This window comes from Talpa occidentalis, unplaced genomic scaffold (assembly GCF_014898055.3).
Source record: "Talpa occidentalis isolate TD23 unplaced genomic scaffold, MPIMG_talOcc4v2.1 talOcc4.2, whole genome shotgun sequence".
In the NCBI taxonomy this organism is placed as follows: Eukaryota; Metazoa; Chordata; class Mammalia; order Eulipotyphla; family Talpidae; genus Talpa; species Talpa occidentalis.
This window is the reverse complement of record NW_023602073.1, coordinates 8,055,157-8,076,108: the sequence shown is the minus strand read 5'-3', so window position 1 is coordinate 8,076,108 and position 20,952 is coordinate 8,055,157. Positions and strand designations below refer to the sequence as shown.

Sequence of the window (20,952 nt, the reverse complement as noted above, 5' to 3'; positions counted from 1 at the left end):
AGATGCTAAAAAGCAATTAAAATCATTTAATTTAAAAATATCCATTAAGTGACAAAATAACTGTTTTTATTGTACCAGTGGTGAGAAAATAGTTCAGGTTTTCAGGGCCTCCCTGGTAGTGCAAAGGGTTAAGTCTCAGTACTTGGAAGCTATCAACAGCCACTGCAGCATGAGTTTGATCCCCAGCCAGAGAGCTGATGCACATGGAGTAGCAGACCTCTCCTGGCTCACCCGCTGCTCCCCTCAGCAGTGTATTTCAGTAGATCCTCCTGTTCTGCTCCCCACTCTGTCTCTGGTGAATCCTCTCACCCACTGCACCTATGGCCTGTACCCAGTTCTTGTATGCATAAATAAATAAAACTTTTTAAAAAATTAAATTGAATTAAATCAGTAAAATCTCTTGTAGACAGATTTTACCTCACTTAAGTTGCTAAAAATGTTATTTTGATGATAAATTTTTAAATAAATCTACAGTAGAATTTATAGTAATATTAAATCTTTAAACTTCAGTAGAACGATTTTCCCTTTTGATTTCATGAATTAGATGAAAATAATTAAACCATTTGTGTTTTTTTTTTAAAAAAAAGCATCTGAATTTCTGTTGGAAGCATCTGGTAATAATTATATGAAACTGTGCAAATTTCTTTTCTGCTAAAGAAGCTGACAAATTAAAAACTCTTTGCCTTTTTTCATGTATGCACAAAAAAACTTAAAATTAAAAATCGGTAGAGTAGATTTATTAGTTATTTGATCTCAGTGAAAAGTCATGTTTCACAGTCTGACAAGAAATGACACCTGGAACTACATATAGTTGGACAAAGTATTCTTCCAATAATGATAAATTTTTTAAATAGATGCAGATGCCACATCAGTCAACTTGTGAATTGCACATTCATGATCATCTATCTGAGAAACTCAGTACTTTATTTTTCATTACATTTTGCAATTCTGGGCCTCCCTAGTGGCACAAGGGGTTAAGTCTCTGCCCTATGAAGCTATCAGCAGCCTCTGCAGCACAAGTTCAATCCCCAGCCAGGGAGGTGACCCATATGGCACAGCAGACTTCTCCAGTCTCGCCTGCTGCTTCCCCTCAGCAGTGTATTTCAGTCAACGCACCTATTCTGCTCCCCACTCTTTCTCTGGTTAACCCTCACACCCTACCCCCACCATCTTGTATGCATAAATAAATAAAGCAAATCATTAAAAAAAAATTTTTGTAGCTCATTTTCTACCTAAGGGGATTATTCCAAATTAAGTTTTGAAACAAACAAAAAATAGCTATAGACTTACACCAACAAAAATAAAACCACCAGGCCAAGAGCATTCAGATTTCCCACACTTTCCACTGCCCAGGGATCAGTCTGGCAGCTTCCATGCTGTTGAGCCCACAGTGGGTGCCATGGCTTAACTGACTGAAGCATCCACAACTTCTCCCACCGCCAGATTGGAATGAGGGAGTTAGTCCTTAGCCACGAGTGTGTGAAAAATTTTATTTTATCATCAAATGCTTTGTATGCTATTCCTTAAAGAGAGATGGAAGTGAACTTGCACTTGGAGAAAAGCAGATTTATCCTCCTCATCTCTCAAATACTACCACACTTTATTTTAGTGCATTTTATAATAATAACATTTCCTTAAAAGCAAAAAATCCCAACCAAGTTCAAGTGGGACATGTCACTAGGCACATGTCACTAGGCACAATCTGGGAATTCCATGGTAACTCACCTGTTTGAATTTTCTACAGCAGTCAGTAGTGGTCATTTATATTTACTTAGGAGTGTCCATTTCTTCCATATTTTCAAATTTGTTTCCATAGAATTCTATACAGTCTTCGTAATTTTTCATTTTGAAAATAAACTATTTCAATTTTAATTGAAACACAACATTGCATTTTAACATTCTAAGTTTTAAGTGTGCATCATTAAAAATCAACATTTGGATGTACTAGTTTAAGTTCACCACCAAAATCCAATTCTATCCTTCACCTTCACTGGTGTAATTTTATAATTTTTTCAGACTTTCATGCTTCTGTGGTCATGTCAGTTTCCTTCCTAATCTTTTATATCTTTATTCATTTTCCATGTTTCTTCTTTGTCTTATTTAGTCTTTTTACTTTTCCCTCTTATATTAATAAAACTTTTAAATTGATCAGCTCCTCTTCCTAGGTGTTTCTGGTTTTGCTTTTGCTTTTGAAGAGGCAGGTGTTTTTGCTGGCCTTCATGAATAATCAAAATATTAGCTATAAATTTTCTTCTGAGCAAAGTTTTTGGTAGACACGATACCCTGAAGATTTGGATATAAAACATAATTTTAATTGATTTCTATTGAACCTATCATTGATCTTTGATTTGCTCGTTGATCAAAGGTTTACTTGGGAGAGTGTTTCTTAATTTCCAAGTACTTTTTTTGTTCATAGCTTTAGCACGCATTTCTTATTTAATTGGATTATGGAAGGCAATGTGATCTAAAAAAAGCCTCTCCTTTTAATAGGTTATAGTTTTGCTTTTTTATAGGTTAATAGTTCCATTAATTTCTGATAATTAGGGTCTTGAAAATAGCACATCTCCAAAGAAATGCCTCTGGAAGGTCTTTTGGTGATGTGACCAGGTAATCTGCTCTTGTCACACAGAGCTAACTCACAATGACAATTGTACATGTGTCGCTACCCTCTTGCAAAATGCATTCTAGCTTGCAAATCTGCAACTATTACTCCTCTAGACGGAAAGCAAGATAATTAATTTTTTTAACAGTCAAATGATCATTCCGCTTTGGAATTTAAACACCAAGTTTAAATGTTCATCTTCCACCCAGCATCTCAATCCCCCCTCAGCATTTGCAGGCATCAGGCAAACCTGCTGCCTACCTGCAAATGCAAGAAAAGAACAGATGTCAAGTATGCCTCAGCATGATTCACGGAAAGCCTAGTCTGGAAGAAGCTAGAACTATTTTCAATACAAGTAACTGCTAAATATTTAGTCCCACCAAGGCTTTGAAGATTCTGTACTCAGATCAGCCTTGGTGATCTAAGACTTGTACAATGAGCACATCTAAGAGAGGAAATCTTGTTTAAAATCACCAAGGAAATTCCAAACTCTTACAAAAGAATCACCGGAAGTTACAGCAAAGATCTACTTGAAGGCAGGCTGTTGTTTTCTTAAGGTTTCTCCTGAAAGTTCATAAAGATGAGGTAGAAGTTTCCCCAAGGTTTGATGACTTTAAAGCAGAAACATTCTTGAGCATGGAATGGTCATGAACACTTTGCGTCTACTACGGCTTTTCATCATCATAAAAGGAGTCATCACAGAAAATAATCTAAGTTTATCTAATGACAACCTCTTTATCACATTATTAAATGCTTAGAAACTGCTATAACAGGAAAGACTCATTACAACATGGATTTGACTGTAAAGTTGCTGCACAATATAGAGCATTTAGGGTTAAGACTCCAAGATCTTTACCGCTAAGTCAGAAAGAATTTCCTAAAACTTCTCAGATTTCAGATAGTGATGTCAGCAAATTCTTGTTTCAAATATAGACCAATATATCTATCTTATATTTACTTTGAAGTAATTGTTCCATAAAAATTAATTAAATAAATCATTGCATCAAATGACTCCATGAGATCTAACCCTATCTGGTCTTATACGATTGGTCAGAGACAATTCTGGTTAATAACTTAAATGAGGGCCTCCCTTGTGGTGCAGGGGTAAAGTCTCAGCGCTATCACCTGTATAGCCTGAGTTCAATCCCCAGCCAGGGAGCTAACCCACATATGGCACAGCAGACCTCTCCTGTCTCACCCGCTGCTCCCCTCAGCAGTGTACTTCAGTCAGTCTGCCTGTTCTGCTCCCCACTGTGTCTCTGGTGAATCCTCTCACCCCCCACACCTCTGGCCTGTACCCCAGTTCTTCTATGTAAAAAAAATGATAATAATAACCTAAATGACATTTTTAATTGACACAAAATTCAAAGTAGCATATTAACTGCTTCCTTTTTAGAGTCTCCTGCCCTTTTGATTTTACAGCTTCATTTTAGTCAGACTAAATAAACTATTATCAGGCACCCCAAATTTCTCATTCACAAACTCCTCTGGTTCTCCATTTGCCCAGGCCATACTTCCCCCACTTTTCTCATTTTACAAATAAATCCTAATTTCCCAAAATTTTAGTCAGGATATATCTTATCTTGACCTTCTTCCAACCTCTCCCCCATATGGTAGCTGGCCTCCTTCAGTCTTCTTCCCTCAAGGTAACACTCTCACACCCTCTGACTGCACACCTTCATTCAGTAAAATATTTATTAAGGGCCTCCCCTGGTGGCACAGCGGTTGAGCGCTGGGCTGCGAAGCTGCCTGCAGCCTCTGCAGCACTGGTTCGATCCCGGCCACCTGGTGAAGGTCCCACATGGCGCGCAGACCTCTCCTGCCACCCGCTGCTCCCCTCAGCAGTGTGCTTAGGTCCTTCTGCCTGCTCTGCTCCCCGCTCTGGCTCTGGTGAATTCTCTCACCCTCCCGTGCTTCTGACTGTACCCAGTGCTTGTACAGATACATAAATAAATCTTTAAAAATATATTTATTAAGCTCTAATTATCTACCAGGCTTTTTATTGGGTTCTGGGAATACAGGAATAAATACAGCAAGAGGTAGAGGAAAAGACAGCATGTAAACCAGTCAGAGCAGTGCCATCTGCCACCTGGGAGCAGGAAGTCAGCTTCGTGAGCTTGGCCCCACAATTTTATGGCTAGAAGTGTGGGAAAGCAACAGGGAGAGACTGGCCCGAAGGAATTGCATGAACAAAGTAGAGAGCTAGATCCCAGGTAAGCTTTGTAGAAGTCAGAAAAAATTTCTTCAGCCAACACATTTGATTTAAAAAAAAATAATTACTTTACAAAACTTTTCAAGCTAGTATACTAGAAGTAAAAATAATCATAGAAAGCCAACTTAAAGTTTATTCCCAATTTACACCCAGAGTAATCCTGGGTTTCCCAATTTAAACCCAGCAAGTCTCATCAGTAATAAGTTAAAACTTTCAAATGTTTTCTAAAGGCAAAAGGGGTATCTTATGACTGTTCTAATAAATATTAGTGAACAAATAAAATAGTTCAGTCATGTGAGATATTAACATCCAAACTGAGAACTAGGAGGAGAAAACTCAATCATGTCCCCAAGAATGGAAGAGAACAAATCAAAACAAATGATAAAGACTTTGTTATCAAGTTCCTAGACCATTCTCTTGGGGTGAAGTGTCCCTTATCCAGCAGGTCTTCCTCTTTTTGACCTAATGCATAAACGCAGCCTGAACATACCCCCTTCAGTGATGATGTAATTATAAATCATATTCTCTTTTTTATTTTTAAAGACTGATTGATTTATGCATGGAAGAACTGGGGTGTAGACGAGAAATGCAGGGGGTGAGTAGATTCACCAGAGTGGGGAACAGAACAGACGATTGACTGATGTACACTGCTGAGGGGAACAGCTGGGAGATAGGAGAGGTCTGCTGCGCCATATGTGGGTTAGCTCCCTAGCCAGGATGGAACTCAGGCCGTAGGGGTGATAGTTCTGAGACTTAATCCCTAGGCCACCAGAGACACCCCCAACTCCTCTTTTGATAGAAGCAATCCATGAGCTCACCAACAGAGACAAAACTTTTCAGAGTGACCAGTGTTATTACATATTGTTTCTTAAATTCTAGGGGATAAAATGCCAATCTTTTCTACCTGCAATTTTTGCACATACTTTTACAGGACCTTGGACAACAGGTTTACATACAGCTACCAAAATTGAAGTTAAAGTAACAGAAATCAGAAACCATTGACCTCAAAAGAGCACTGAAAGTTAGAGTGGTGGCCAGCCCTGTCCAGACTGATTGCTTCAGCTCGACAGTTCCTATTGGTCAAGACGGCCCTCTGATGTCACATCAGTGTGTGTGCTTCTTACAGAAAGGAGGGTAACAATAAATGTCAAATGAGCCGGATGGAGGGTTGGTGTTCATGCACAGCCCTGATCTACCTATGCATTATTTTATACAGCATTCAAAGAGCCAAATGGAGGTTGGAATGACAAGGCAGTGGACATGGTTATTGTTACCCCTTTTCTGAAAGGATTAAACAAAGGGCATTAAGCACAACACTGTAGATTTAGAGTAAGTAAATCTCAAATCAGATTATTCCTTCCTTGCTCATTATATACTATTTTGCTATAGTTGAAGGGTAGTTCTCACCTTTGAAAAGCACCAAACTTATATTATTGAAGCAAGGTCACCCCATCTTCGTACTTTCGCAAACATCATCTATCTCATTGAATACTCACAACAGCCTTTCAGTTGAAATGTTGTCATTCCCATTTTACAGTTCAGGAAACTAAGCAGGAAATGAATGAGCTGACTTTCCTGGGGTCAAACCAGCAGTTACTAATACAACATGGACTAGGAATTAATAATTAAGTCAAGTACCTTTCTGTGAGAGCAAACTTGCTCCCTGAAATAAAGTCCTAGGTGAAATCAAGCTTTCCTTATTCTCTTATCAAGACCTTTTTTGGAGAGAGGACAAAATTTGAAGGTTGATGCAAAATATTTAATTCTATTTTTAAACATCTACTTAGGGCAAAAGGCCACATGTTACACCAAAACAAATTAGAACATAGTTCTATCTTAGCAAAAGCCCAATTTGACCAAGAAGAAAAATATAAAACATGCACCAGGAAGAGAGTCCAGTGACTCTGAGTGCATTAATTCTTAGCCTTCTGAACGAAGGGGCAAGTTTCCTGGAAGAGTGAGCAGTCAAAGAGTATGACTCAATGACTATTTCAGTACAAAGTCTTGTACTGAACCTTGTTGTCCATCTGTTTGTTGAGAATATAAAGTTGTCTGGGGCCATGTCAGAAAAAGGGATGAAATCATCTGCTAAGGACACACATGCGGGCCTCCCTGGTGGTGCAAGGAGTTAAGTGTCAGCACTATGAAGCAATCTGCAGCTACTGTAGCAGGAGTTCCTTCCCCAGCCATGCAGCTGACCCACATGGCGCAGCAGACCTCTCCTGTCTTGCCCGCTGCTCCCCTCAGCAGTGTATTTCAGTCAGTCTGCCTGTTCTGCTCCCCACTCTGTCTCTGGTGAATCCTCAAACCTCACCCCCTCACACTTCTGGACTGTACCCCAGTTCTTATGTACATAAATAAATATATCTTTAAAAAAAAATAAAGCCAAACATGCAATAGTCCCACAAAAGGTATGCTGTGGTCACACACCATCACCGAGTAATTATAGGCCAGTGCACAGCTTCCCATTACCTGGCTGGACACCTGTTCAGTCATGATGCCTCATTCCAGGGAGGTGAGTTCAGGGATTTGGCTAAACCAATGGGGATATGCTGTCAAACTCATTATTACTCTACTATGATTTAATTCATGGGAAAGAACTCAAAGAATTACATATCAGAAAAATTGGTTAATAACTATTTTACGTATAGACATTGACTAGTATCAGTATCTACTCAAAAATTGCAACCAAATCTTCTTTACTCCCTGTTCCTCCTCCCAATTTCCCATCTCTTCCCTATGGGAGTCACTAAGTACATCAAACTCACTACTTTTTTTTTTTTTAAATGAACTGGGGTGCAGGCCAGAGGTGAGGGGTGGGTGGGGTGAGATGATTCACCAGAGACAGAGTGGAGAGCAGGAGGATCTAGATCTACTGAAATACACTGCTGAGGGTAGCAGCAAGGGAGACAGGAGAGGTCTGCTGCTGCCATGTGGGTAACTCCCTGGCCTAGGATTGAGCTCAGGCCGAGGTGATAATACCGAGACTTAACCCCTGGGCCACCGGGAGGCCCCAAACTCACTACTTTCTACTCTCCCTACTCTCCTCTTGGTTGCATCTAATATCCCCTCATCCTTCAGTACCTGGAGTCCATACCCATTGTCCACCTCCACACCTCCCTGGTGTCTCCCAACTTCATCCTTTCTAGCGAGAAATGATGGAGTTTCCAGGGAATATGAAACTCTAGGGAAGTTAGGGGAATTCATTTTCAGGAAACTGATGAATTCAGAATTTTTGACGTGGAAGTGTTCAGACTCCAATTTTAAGGACAAGGAAAAATTTCAAGATCATAATTACCATTGCAGCTATGTTGTAGACCGAATGATCTTTTATAGTTTGGCTAGAAACCTCCACCATTACTGTTTCCATAGTAGAATGAATTCTGAATTCTAAACAACTAAACTGTGACCAAACTTTTGGAACACTTAATATTCCTAAATTGGGATCACCAACCAAAAAAATGTAACAAGTTTTTCCCCTTGAGTTTCATTCTCTTTACAGCTGCAGGAGAAAATAGAAAATGTGCATGTATATTACTGGGTGCTGAGATTTTACCTCCACCCTTCGAAGCTGCTTTAAATGAGAAAGAACTGCAGACCACATTTGTTCCTATGACACCTGTGAGAATTTATTCTTCCCACTATGTTCAAGGAGAGTAACTGGACTCACTTCTGGACAAGTAGTGACTATTGGGAAAAAGAGTCTCAACATGATCATAAGGGCAGTGGGCTTGGGGAGAGTCTTTTTCATTCTGTATTGGCAGAGAGTCAGGAAGAGCTTTGCTACTAGAGCCCAAGTTAAAAGCAGATCAAAGGAGGCAGATGAGGTCTCCTCTGAGTGATAGTATAATTGTTATTGCAATGAGACAGAGAGAGAGAGAGAATAATTGAGCTATAAGAAACGAGACTGGGACATAGTGATGGCCAATTCAAAAGGGAAATATTGACAAGACAACATATTGACTGAATTCTGTCCTAGTTTTATTTTTGCTTCAAAGAACTACAATCGTGGGTCAAACCTGGAGGGGCATTATTAGACTTCTCATGAAACAACTAGAGGGGGGCCTCCCTGGTGGTGCAAGGGGTTAAGATGCAGCACTGTGAAGCTGCCTGCAGGGAATTTGATCCCTGGTTGGGAGGTGACCCACATGGCGCAGCAGACCTCTCCTGACTCACCCGCTGCTCCCCTCAGCAGTGTATTTTGGTCAGTCTGCCTTTCTTGTTCCCCACTCTGTCTCTGGTGAATCCTCTCACCCCCCACGCCTCTGGCCTGTACTCCAGTTCTTGTATGCATAAATGAATGAATTTTTTTTAAAAAAATTTAAAAAAAGAAAAGAGAACCAATTAGTGGGCTCAGAACAGGCTGTCATCAAAACAGATGAGGGAGGAAAGATGAGAGACATCCCTACCAGTTAAAAATGGTGCCTCCAAATCCCATGGTGGCCCTGTTTGGACGATGTAATTCTATCTCTTTGGCGAAAGCAGATTGGACCCAAAATGGGTATCCGTCTGATGCAGAGCCAATCAGATTTCTCCACCAGGAATTTGGAATGTAGGTTTAAAGACATTTGCTCTCTGTGCTTAGTTGAAGCTCTGTAGCAGCCATATTCCATCATCTGTACGAGCAGCAGAGAAGGGCCAAGACAGAACACAGCAGATGTGCAAGAGAGAAGGCAAGAATTAGAGAAAGAGAATGGTAGCTTTCTCTGTCCCTGTTCCAGTCCCTTCCTAGATTTTGAGTTCCTCAAGACCCTCCTTGCCATATAATAAATTATCCTACTTTTGTTATAGTTAATTTATATTTATTTCAAGTATTCGAAATCAGAAGCACCTTGATTAAACTTATAGGATCATAAAGCAAATCAGCATTATGTGAAGAACATAGACTTTGAATTTTTATTTTTATTTTATTTATGTATACATTTTTATTATTGATGTATACAAGAGCTGGGCTGTAGGCCAGAGGTGTGGGAGATGAGATGATTCACCAGAAAGAGAGTGGGGAGCAGAAGAGGCGGCTCGACTGAAACACACTGCTGAGGGGAGCAGCGGGCAAGACAGGAGAGGTCTGCTGTGCCATGTGGGTCAGCTCCCTGGATGAGGATCAAACTCATGGGGCTGGTGATAGCTTGATAGTGCTGAGACTTAACCCCATGCACCACCAGGGAGGCCCAACAATATATAGACTTTGAATCTGCCAGTACTGGTTCAAATCTTGACTCAATGGAATAAGAGCAGTTTTGTGTGGAGTAAGAGTCCAAACCTCAGAGCTTGATCTGTTTAAAAATGCAGATAGGGGCCTCCCTGGTGGCACAGCAGGTTGAGCGCTGCACAGTGAAGCTGTCTGCAGCCTCTGCAGAGCACATTCAATTCCCAGCCAGCCAGGGAGAAACCCACAAGGTGTGGCAGACCTCTCCTGCCTCGCCTGCTACTCCCCTCAGCAAAGTCTTCGGTCCATCTGCCTGTTCTGCTCCCTGCTCTGTCTGTGGTGAATTCTCTCACCCTCCCATGCCTCTGACTCTACCCAGTGCTTGTATAAATAAATAAATCTTTAAAAAAAATGCAGATAGTAACTGTCACATTGTGAAAATCAGAAAAACCTATTCAGAGCCCGTGGCACATAGTAAGCATGAATTTATAGCACAATAGTGGTGACAATAGGGCCTCCCTCATGGCGCAAAGTGTTAAGTTGCAGGCTATGAAGCTATCCACAACCACTGCAGCACAAGTTCGAACCCCAGCCAGAGAGTAACTCACATGGCGCAGCAGACCTCTCCTGTCTCCCCCGCTGCTCCCCTCAGCAGTGTATTTCAGTCAGTCTGCCTGTTCTGCTCCCCACTCTGCTCTGGTGAATCCTCTCACCCTCCGCACCTCTGGCCTGTACCCCAGTTTGTGTATGCATAAATAAATAAATTTAAAAAAAAAAAAGAACAGTGGTGCCAACAGAGTGGTGCTGGAAATCCAATAGGGTCATTAGCTAAACCCAGAACTTATGATGCAGGAAGTTGATCTTAAATTCTTCCCTTTAGGAGATGATTCAAACCAGCTTTCTTTGCCGAGTTACTCCAGCATATGCCAAATATAGCTTGATTTTTAAAATACTTTTCAATGTATTACCTCAGATTATTTCAGTATTTGTGAAAAAGTCCTAGGGAAATTCCAGTAGCAACTCTCAACCGCAAGATCACTTCTCTGTCAGTTCATCCTCCCCCTCCTGATGGAGGGGGGGATCTTATCCACCATACCAGTGGTTCTAATCATTGTGGACATCATAGACCCTTTTGAGAATATGATAAAATGATGAGCTCTCCCTTCAAAAGATCCAAAAAGTCATGAGAAAGGTCCTAGAAAAGACCAATTCACCAGCTATTCAGTGACAGCCCCTTGGTGAGCTCACATTTGCCCAAGGTCGGCTCTCCACCTAACAGGTTCAGCAACTCCTTCATCAATATCTTGAAATTAATCAAACTCATGAAAGTTGACTCACTGTGAGAAAATATCAGTGAGTATGAGATAGGAAAACAGAAAGCCACATTGTCTGTCAAACCCAACAGGCCGGTTTTGGAAGGGTGGGGTCTGAGAGTCTACACTTCCAACAAGTTCCCAGGTGATGCCCAAACTGCTGATCCATAGGCCTTGCTGTCATGAGCAAGGGTCTACACTGGCTGCCAAAGTCTCAAGTTTCTCAGTGAGCCAAATATGCATTAGGTCACAGGAGATACTGGCCACTTATGTTTCATGTCATCAGACTGGTTCCAGATGCTCCCATTTCCCCAATAGCAATAAACCCAGTCCTGGCACTCAGGTTGCAACCCTTGGCAGGTCACCCTTAGCTCTGGATGGGTTGGCATGGATCTCACTGCCAGTGAGATCCAGAGACTCTTATCTATGCTGCCACACACAATCTCCTCCCCTCCCACCTCCAGTGGGAGTAACAAATACTTTATACATGCAAATCAAATGTCTCCATTAGCTTCTGAGTTAGTTTTGCTGACCTGGAGTCATTCCCTCCAAGGGGAACCCATAAATCTCCACACTGACTTAAGTGTATAAATTTCGTGGATGAGTCACCCGAAGAAATTATCCCCCTTTGGGCCTCCCCAGTGGCACAGCAGTTGAGCGCTGGGCTGCAAAGCTGCTCGCAGCCTCTGCAGCAGCGGTTCAATCCCCAGCAGCCGGCGAGGGTCCCTCATGGCACGCAGACCTCTCCTGCCGTGCCCGCTGCTCCCCTCAGCAGTGTATTTCATCAGTCTGCCGGTTCTGTTCCCCGCTCTGGCTCTGGTGAATTCCCTCAACCCCCCCATGCTTCTGACTGCACCCAGTGCTTGTATAAATAAATAAATCTTTAAAAAAAAAAGAAAAGAAAAGAAATCCCCCTTAGTCTTACTGGAAAAGGGGAAACACTACATTTACATTGTTGCCACAGTAGAAAGTATTCTTATTCCTAAATATTATGGAGACCGTTGTGTGCTTTAACAGTTGGTGGACACTGGGGACACAGCAGTGAGTAAGCAAAACAGAGGCAACTCCAGCCCTCAGGCAAAGTGGCCATCTGAGAAAAGCAGCACACTTTGATTTCAGTACAACACAAAACATTTAATCTTATAAATGTCTACATTCTGCTTTTAGTGAAGCTCCACTTCATCAGACCCTTGGTTGCTGAGAACACAACAGCAGGAACTGCTGCACCTGTTTAAAAATCTTTTTAAAGATTTACTTTATTTATTTATGCATACAAGAGCTGGGGTGCACCCCATGGTGCAGCATTATTTACAATAGGTAGCTATGACAACAACTCAAATGCCCAAAAATAGATGAGTGGATCAAGAAGATGTGGTATATATACACAATGGGATATTACTCAGCAGTCAAAAAGATAAACTCATGCCATTCGCAGCAACATGGATGGAGCTGAAAGGGATCATGCTCAGTGAAACAAGCCAGAAAGAAAAAAAAATACCGAATGGTTTCAGTTATAGGAGTAATGTAGAGGATCCAAATAAGAGATTAGGGGGAAAAAAGTAATTATAATAAAGTGAAAATCGAAATCAACAAGCAACTATAAACCAGAGACATTCTGCGGGGGGCAAGGGAAAAAGGAGTAGGATCAAAACAGGGGTGGGAAGAGCACAAGCAAGTATGGTGATGGTACACGGGTGAATTGGTGGGAATTTCACGGGGACTCTGAGATAAGAAAGCATACATTGTAAAATATATATGTATAAATAATAATAATGAAGAGCTGGGTACAGGCCAGAGGTGGGAGGGGAGCGAGAGGATTTACCAGAGACAGAGTGGGGAGCAGAACAGGCAGATCTACTGAAATACACTGCTGAGGGGAGCAGTGGGCGAGACAGGAGAGGTCTGCTGCACCATGTAGGTCAGCTCCCTGGCCAGGGATCGAACTTGTGCCATGCTGTAGTGGCTGCGGTTAGCTTCACAATGCTGTGTCTCAACCCCTTGAGCCACCAGTGAGGCCCCCAGTTGACAACATTTTATATCTTTCCCCTGATTCTATTACCAAATTATTACATTCATGCAGCCAAGCAAAACTCCAAAATAACTCCCAAAGTTCTACCAGATCAAATCATAGCATATTAAAATTCACACAAGTATCTCAAGACCCTTTACCAATCAAAGGAGAGCAATTAATGGATGTACCTACAGTATATATAAGTATGTTCTAACAGATTGTTTAGCAGGATAGAAAATTCCATTTCATTCATTCAGTTACTTCCATGCATACCTGCTAAGAAAAAACTCTATTCAGTGGGTTGTTCTCAAGATCCAGTGTATAGAAGGATCATCTGGAAAGTCTGTTTAGAATGTAAATGGCCAGAATCGCATTTCCTCTTCTTGCCCATCCTTACCCCATCCTCCATTACCAGAGTTGGACTCAACAGATTGAGAACGAGGCTCATAAATCTGTATTTTGAACACGCCTCCTAAATGGTTCTAAGAAATACTGACTTAATTCTGATTCTCACTCTCTGTTTTAGAGATTTTCAATGCTGACTCACATTAAAAATGGGTGAAGATTTTGTGTCTGTACATCACATCAGAATGTGCAGTGCATGAGACCCCCCCATATCAGGATTTTTGTCAAGCTTCCCGGGCAAGTGCATGTTTAGAGTTTCCAGGTGCTACTATTTTCTGGGTTGTTAGACATCACATTCCAGGGCCCTCCCTGAAGCTTCTGATTCAGTCCTCTACAGCCTCCAGAGTCTGCAAGTCTAATAAGCGCCCTGGGCAATTCTTAGGATGGGCTTTGAGAAAGGTGCTTGTCTTACTTGGCTGAGTCAGAAACTCTACCTCAGGCAAGGCTACACCAATGGACCTTTTGACCCCAGATCTGGAGCCACCATTGTAAGCATTCAGCTCCAAGCTGACATGGGTTTTCCCAAAGAAAGCCTCACTGCTGCACAGCCATGAAAGTCCATTGCTATACAAAGCAGTGATCTCCTGGGGCCTTCTTGGTGGCACAAGGGGTTAAGTCACAGCACTATGAAGCAATCCTCAGCCCCTGCAGCAGGAGTTCGATCCCAGGCCAGGGAGCTGACTCACATGGGCATAGCAGACCTCTCCTGACTCACCCGCTGCTCCCCTCAGCAGTGTATTTCAGTCAGTCTGCCTGTTCTGCTCCCTGCTCTATCGCTGGTGTATCCTCTCGCCACCCCCCACCTCTGGCCTACATCCAGCTCTTATATGCATAAAGAAATCTTATAAGGGCCTCCCCAGTGGCGCAGCGGTAGAGCACTGGGTTGCGAAGCTGCCCGCAGCCTCTACGGCTCCAGTTCGATCCCCGGGTGCTCCCCAGCCACCAGAGGAGGGTCCCACATGGCGCGCAGACCTCTCCTGCCGCCCGCTGCTCCCCTCAGCAGTGTACTTCGGTCCTTCTGCCTGCTCTGCTCCCCGCTCTGGCTCTGGTGAATTCTCTCACCCTCCCGGCTTCTGACTGTACCCAGTGCTTGTGTAAACAAAACAAATAAACAAACAAACAAAAAAAAAAAAAGTTGTTTAAAAAAAAAAAAAAGAAATCTTATAAAAAAACAAAGCAGTGATCTCTTGCAGTCCCACCTTTATTATCAATACACCAGGAAATTTCTCCCACATATTCAGCATTTATCAGACACATGGTCTTATAAGCACCTAATACATGAATTCAATCTGCACAGCAATGTTATTAGTAGGAACTGTTCTTAGTACTAACTGTAGAAAACCGAAGTACAGAGGCTAAGTAAATTGCCAGAATCACCTAGCAGAGGAATTTGAACCCACAAGTAGGCAACCAAGGCCCACTCTTGCTCAGAAGGTTATAATGCTGTTCACCAAAGAGATATTGAAGAGGCTGCCAACATATCACTTACTGCCAGCAAAAAACATAGAAAAGGTCAAGGGAACTAATGTTTATTGCTGTTGACGCCAATTGCCTCTCTACCATCAACTGCCAGGCTTAGGGCTTTATTTGACCTTACCCAAGAGTCAAATGTAAGTAATTCCTATTGTCGTGGACACATAGTTTTACTCAGTGATGGGAAGAGTTAACATTTTTAAAGCATTATGCAAAAATAATAATAATAATAACAATAACAATAATAATAATAATAAAGCAGTCAAAGAAACTGTCCAAGTAGATTTGGCAGGCTGGAAGCTGACAAAAAGAACCAGCTGTAGGGATGCGAGTTAGGGGAAGAGGAGGCTAAGCAGACAGAAGGGATCTTGGGGTGGAAGGATGCCCAAGTGGGGTGGAGTCACAGAGATACTTGACTCAGAGGAAGGACAGGGCTCAGAAGGGATAAGATCTTCATTCAGACATGCTGGTGCACAGGGCAAATCTTAACAAGTTGGGACAAATGGTGGCAGTTCAGTGACTTTGAGCAATAGCATGACATGACTCTTCCTTAACAAAAAAAAAAGCACTGGTGTCTCCAACTCAAGCAGAGAAACACAACAGCAATCCCTTCTGTCCTGCCTTTGGCTTTTCCCTAAGCAGTGGATATAAGAGGGTGAACAGAGTTGCAAATCCAATGCCTTCAACTCCAAGGATTTCCAGCATCTGGCAAGTGGCCAGAAAGACAGTGATTACTAAAGGCCACCATTTCCCTAGATCTATCTGTTTTGAAATACCCACAAGGAATCTGCCTGGCCCCCACTGTTCCAGAGATCCAATGCTACTTGCCAGATCACAGGTATCAATTGAAGCCCTAGCAGTACTGGAACAATCTGGGGACTAGACACACAGATAAATTACAGAGAAGTTGAAAGGCAAGATGTCTAGGTGGGCCGCCCCAGCAGCAAAAACATTGAGGAGTTACTGCCCAGATCCTAGAATGTGAGCTCTTCAGTCTCCTGCTGTGAGCACTGGGTGGTTCTCACTTAAATCACCAACAAGAATTGAACAGTAAGTGATCTCTGCTTGTAAATCCCACTGAAAGGGAAGCAGGGATGGAGGGACCTCCCTGGAGGCCTAGGGGTTAAGTCTCAGTACCCTCACTGCTATGGCCTGGGTTTGATCCCCAGCCAGGGAGCTACCCACATGGCGCAGCAGACCTCTCCTGTCTCACCCACTGCTCCCCTCAGCAGTGTATTTCAGTAGAGTCACCTGTTCTGCTCTCCACTCTGTCTCTGGTGAATTCTCTCAGCCCCCTCCCTGCACCTCTGGCCTACACCCCAGTTCTTCTACACACACACACACACACACACACACACACACACGCATTAATGTACGAATGGAAATGCTAGGATTTCTATGAGCGGTATGTTCCCATACAAGACCAAGAATAGGTGAGTTAGTTATGTGAGAGAGACATAATCAGCATAGATAAGTGAGAACAGATAGGTGTAATAAAATCTAAAATAAAGTCTAATAAACAAAAGAACACACACAATGGTTTTCCCTGAGGCAATAAATAATATATATTTTAAATCATTCTGTGCCTTATTCTCTTTGTATTCAGCTCCTATCATGATTTATCAGCAAACTTGCAAAAAATTACATATATAGATATATATAAATATCTCCATATACACATTTTATATATCATATATATGGAGATCTATATATACATGCATATATATACATATATATTACCTACCTACAAAAAGGAAAAAAAAACAAAGCTTAATTGAAGAGTTTATTATTTTTGAAATCTTCCCCACTATGTGGTATATTTCCCCTGGGTATTTAGGGCTGAGTAGACCATAAATATCAAACAAGCCAGAATTAATGATTCAAGGATTTTCTTACTTCCTCTATCCTAGAAATAATAGCTGTCAGCATTTATAATTTAACATTGTTTCAAGGCAGACTGCCCTCATATTTCCTACTTTTAACATGTGGGAAAAAGCTACTGGGGATGAGACTGGTGCTAAGTTGAAGGAGCTGATGGATGTGAACCACCAATTCCCAAATTTGTTTAAAATTCAGACTTTCAATGGTGACAAATAAAAAGTCTTATTTGTGATGTTTTAATAAAAATAAAATAAAACCCATACCTACTGCTTTCCCTTTGTGCATTATAAGTCATCAACTCCTTCAGGTGCTGCTCTGATAAGGATCTCTCTGTTGGCAAACAAGGCAATACCTGCTCACAACAGTTCTGGACCTTCAAAGTGAGACACCAGCAAATGTCTAGTATGTTCTCAGTTGTGCCACATGAAAAACAAACCTATTGTTCTTAATTATTTGATGTAGGTCCATAAGCAACAAACTGGGTAAATTCTCAAAATAGAAAATATTTTTGAAAACACCTACTGACTTAAGCTAAGTTGAGTTTTCCCAAATTAGATAAAACCCTGTAAGAGGGCCTTGCGGGTGGTGCATGGGGTTGAGCACAGCACTGTGAAGCGATCTGCAGCCAATGGAGTTCAATCCCGGGCCAGCCAGGGAGCTACCCACATGGTGCAGCAGACTTCTCCTGTCTCACCCAATGCTCCCCTCAGCAGTGTATTTCAGTAGATCTGCCTGTTCTGTTCTCTAGTCTGTCTCTGGTGAATCCTCTCACCCCCTGCACCTCTGGCCTACACCCCAGTTTTTGTATGCACAAATAAATCTTTGAAAAAATAAAAACCTATGAGAGCAAGTAGCACTGGTATTTTAGAGATCTCTTTGTCCACATTTCTTATTTAATTGTAAACATACAGGAACATGGCTTTGTCCAGTGATTTTACTCAGTGTACTTAGTGGGCTACATGGTACAAATAAATATGCAATAAATGCTGATGAAAAGAATGGGAATTGCCTAGGGTCAGAATGAAACTTTTGTGAATTGTCTTTGGCTAACACCATAGACAAATAAAAGATAGGAATGTGATTAGGTCTCAAGTAAACACCTACATGTCTGTCTACATTTATATTCATCTGACATTTACACAACTTATTTACTTGAAGAGCAGGCACATAAGTGAACCATCTCACCTAATGACACACATCTACAAAATTCTGGAGGTGGTATTAGAATTCCGAGTAGTGCTGTGCCTTCACATATTAGCCATTGTGTCTTAGGAAAGTTCTTGACCTTTCTGAGACTCATTTTTCTGATATGTATAATGGGGTGACTTTAAAAGCCTCCTATGAGAATGAAATATGATGAGTATAGCCCAGTTTTATTGAACACATATTACCTGATAGAAACTGCATATTATCTGATAGAAACATGTATTATCTGATAGAATATGTGATATCTGATGCATTCTTTCAATGCATATATTTATTATTATTTATGTATTTATTACAGGTTTCCCCCACTATCCAAAGGTAGGGCTTTCCAATGAAAGCTTTTGCAAGCCTAAATTGCATAAAGCAAAGAAGCTCAATGCTATTTCCCCTACTACAACCCTTTTTTTCTCTTTCTCCATGTCTCTCCCCACCTGACGACAACCTATATATTGTACTTATTTGTTTTATTATCTAGCGCCTCCACCCTTATAGTATCAGTTCCAAGAAGCCTGGATTTTGTCTCTCTATTCACTACAGATTTCCCAGCCCTAAGAAGAGCAGACCCTCATTTAGTTATTAAGTGAGTTAATTGACTGTGGCCTATGGAATCCTCCTAAATTGACAATTTTGAAAATCTTCAGTTTAAATATTTAGGACCTCCCTTGTGGCATAGGGGTTAAGTCTCAGCACTATCATGCTATCACCACTGAGGCCTGAGTTTGATCCCCCCACCAGGGAGGTAACCCACATACGGTACAGCAGAACTCTCCTGTCTCCCCCACTGCTCCCCTCAGTAGTGTATTTCAGTAGGTCTGCCTGTCCTACTCCCTTCTCTCTCCCTGATAAATCCTCTCAGCCACCCCCACCCCGCACCTCTGGCCTACACCCCAGTTGTTGCATGCATAAATAAATTTAAAAAAAATATTTAATATGTATCCTATTTATCTTACAAGGCCAGATTTAGGAAAGGTATCACAGATTTGTCCAAGGTATCACAATAAGTAAGTCTAAATTTACAAATTCACTCTTTAGGTTGCTCTTCCAAAAACCATTTCAACCGCAAATTATCTCCAGCAAAATACAATAATCCTGAGACATCACTCTGGAAAACTCAACAGAAACAAGCATTTCTTTAACTTCAATGAAGAAGCATGACTAAGAGAGAAAAAAAAAAAATGAGTGCAACTATCTATAATAGCTAAGATACGGAAATGACCTAAATGCTCCAAAACAGACAAATGCATTGAGATACACAAAGGAATACTACTGAGTCATCAAAAAGGATAAACTCATACCCTTTGCAGCAACATGGATTGAACTGGAAGGGATTATGCTCAGTGAAATAAGTCAGAAGGAAAAAGAAAAATATTGGATGGTCTCACTTATAGGGAAATATAGGGCAACTGAGCAAAGGGTCAGGAAAAAAACAAAATTTACAGGCAAACCATAGATGTGAGGCATCAAGCAGGAGATGGGCAGGAAGAGGGGTCAAAACAGGGAAGCGGGGGGACCTCTCTGGTGGTGCAAGGGGTTGGGATGCAATCTGTGAAGCTCACCATAGCCACCACAGCACAAGTTCGATCCCCAAGCAGGGAGGTGACCCACATGGCAGAGCAGACCTCTCCTGACTCGCCCACTGCTCCCCTCAGCAGTGTATTTCAGTCAACCTGCCTGTTCTGTTCCCTGCTCCCTCTGGTGAATCCTCTCACCCACCCCAAAACTCTGGCCTGTACCCCAGTTCTTGTATATATAAATAAATCTTTAAAAAAAAGGGAAGGCAAGCACACAAGAGACTATGGTGATGGATCACAGGTTCAATGGTGGTGGGAGAATTATGGGCACTAAACCTGAGGGGAGAAATCAAATATAGCACAAAAATGAACAACAATGTAAAAAAAAAAGTAATTTTTAAAAATGAGAACAAAATTAAAATTCTCATTGCCATTTTTTCCCGTTAGTACAAGCTTAAATGACTTCTTCCTTTGGAATACTGGAAATACACAATATTCTGATGGTCAGTCAACTTCATTTAAAGGACATGGAGTGACCAAGATGCACCAGTCATCTTACCCTTTTGATTTGTATTACAAATCAGAGCATGTGAGGACAGAGCAGGTCTCAGTGCCAACTCCTTCATTTCATAAAGAAACCGACACAAGAGCAAATTAATGGCTTTTTCTGGTCTCATATTTATTCATTAAAAAAAAATAGACACCAGCGTCTAAGTGTTTCATTTGATTGGAAGTTACTGAAGGAAAAAATAATTTTCTTTCTTAGCTCAAAGAAATTAAATATCCTGAATTAATGAGTTGAGTCAGTAACCCAGACTTCCTTCCTAGGGCCTTGTGTTGGCAGCTTCCAAAGCTCCTAAATATTTCAGTTAGGATTTTTCATTTAAGGGAAAATAACAGTCTGTTTTTCCCTCTGAAGTTGAAAATCCTAAAACTCGTCATTTTAACCTATATGCAAATTATAATTGAATGGCTCTCTTAAAGTAGTCACTACACCCTCTATAGGTAAATGTCCGAGACTCATCCAAAATATTTTCTTACCTTTATTGTGACCATATATAAAATCATCCCTATACTTAAGAGGCAAACTTTGATGCTCTTTTGGAGAGAAGCTCCTGCCTCCAACCAAAGGCATCATCCCTTTAACCTTCTAATTATTCACTGGCCACCATCACATATACTGCAAGAG

At 41.4% G+C, this 20,952-nt stretch overlaps 1 protein-coding gene across 4 annotated transcripts in view; it reads right to left on the bottom strand.

The window, feature by feature from the left end:
* RNF144B (ring finger protein 144B) overlaps window positions 1–20,952 on the bottom strand; it is a 149,084-nt gene that overhangs the window by 81,561 nt on the left and 46,571 nt on the right. Inside the window, exon 1 of one of the 4 annotated variants that reach the window (XM_054698334.1) lies at window positions 8,113–8,168. The exons of the other annotated variants lie outside the window; for them this stretch is intronic. Coding sequence (XP_054554309.1) covers window positions 8,113–8,115 — 3 coding nt within the window. The 5' untranslated portion in view covers window positions 8,116–8,168. Of the gene's footprint in view, window positions 1–8,112; window positions 8,169–20,952 lie in introns of those variants that run through there. 4 annotated transcript variants of the gene reach the window in all.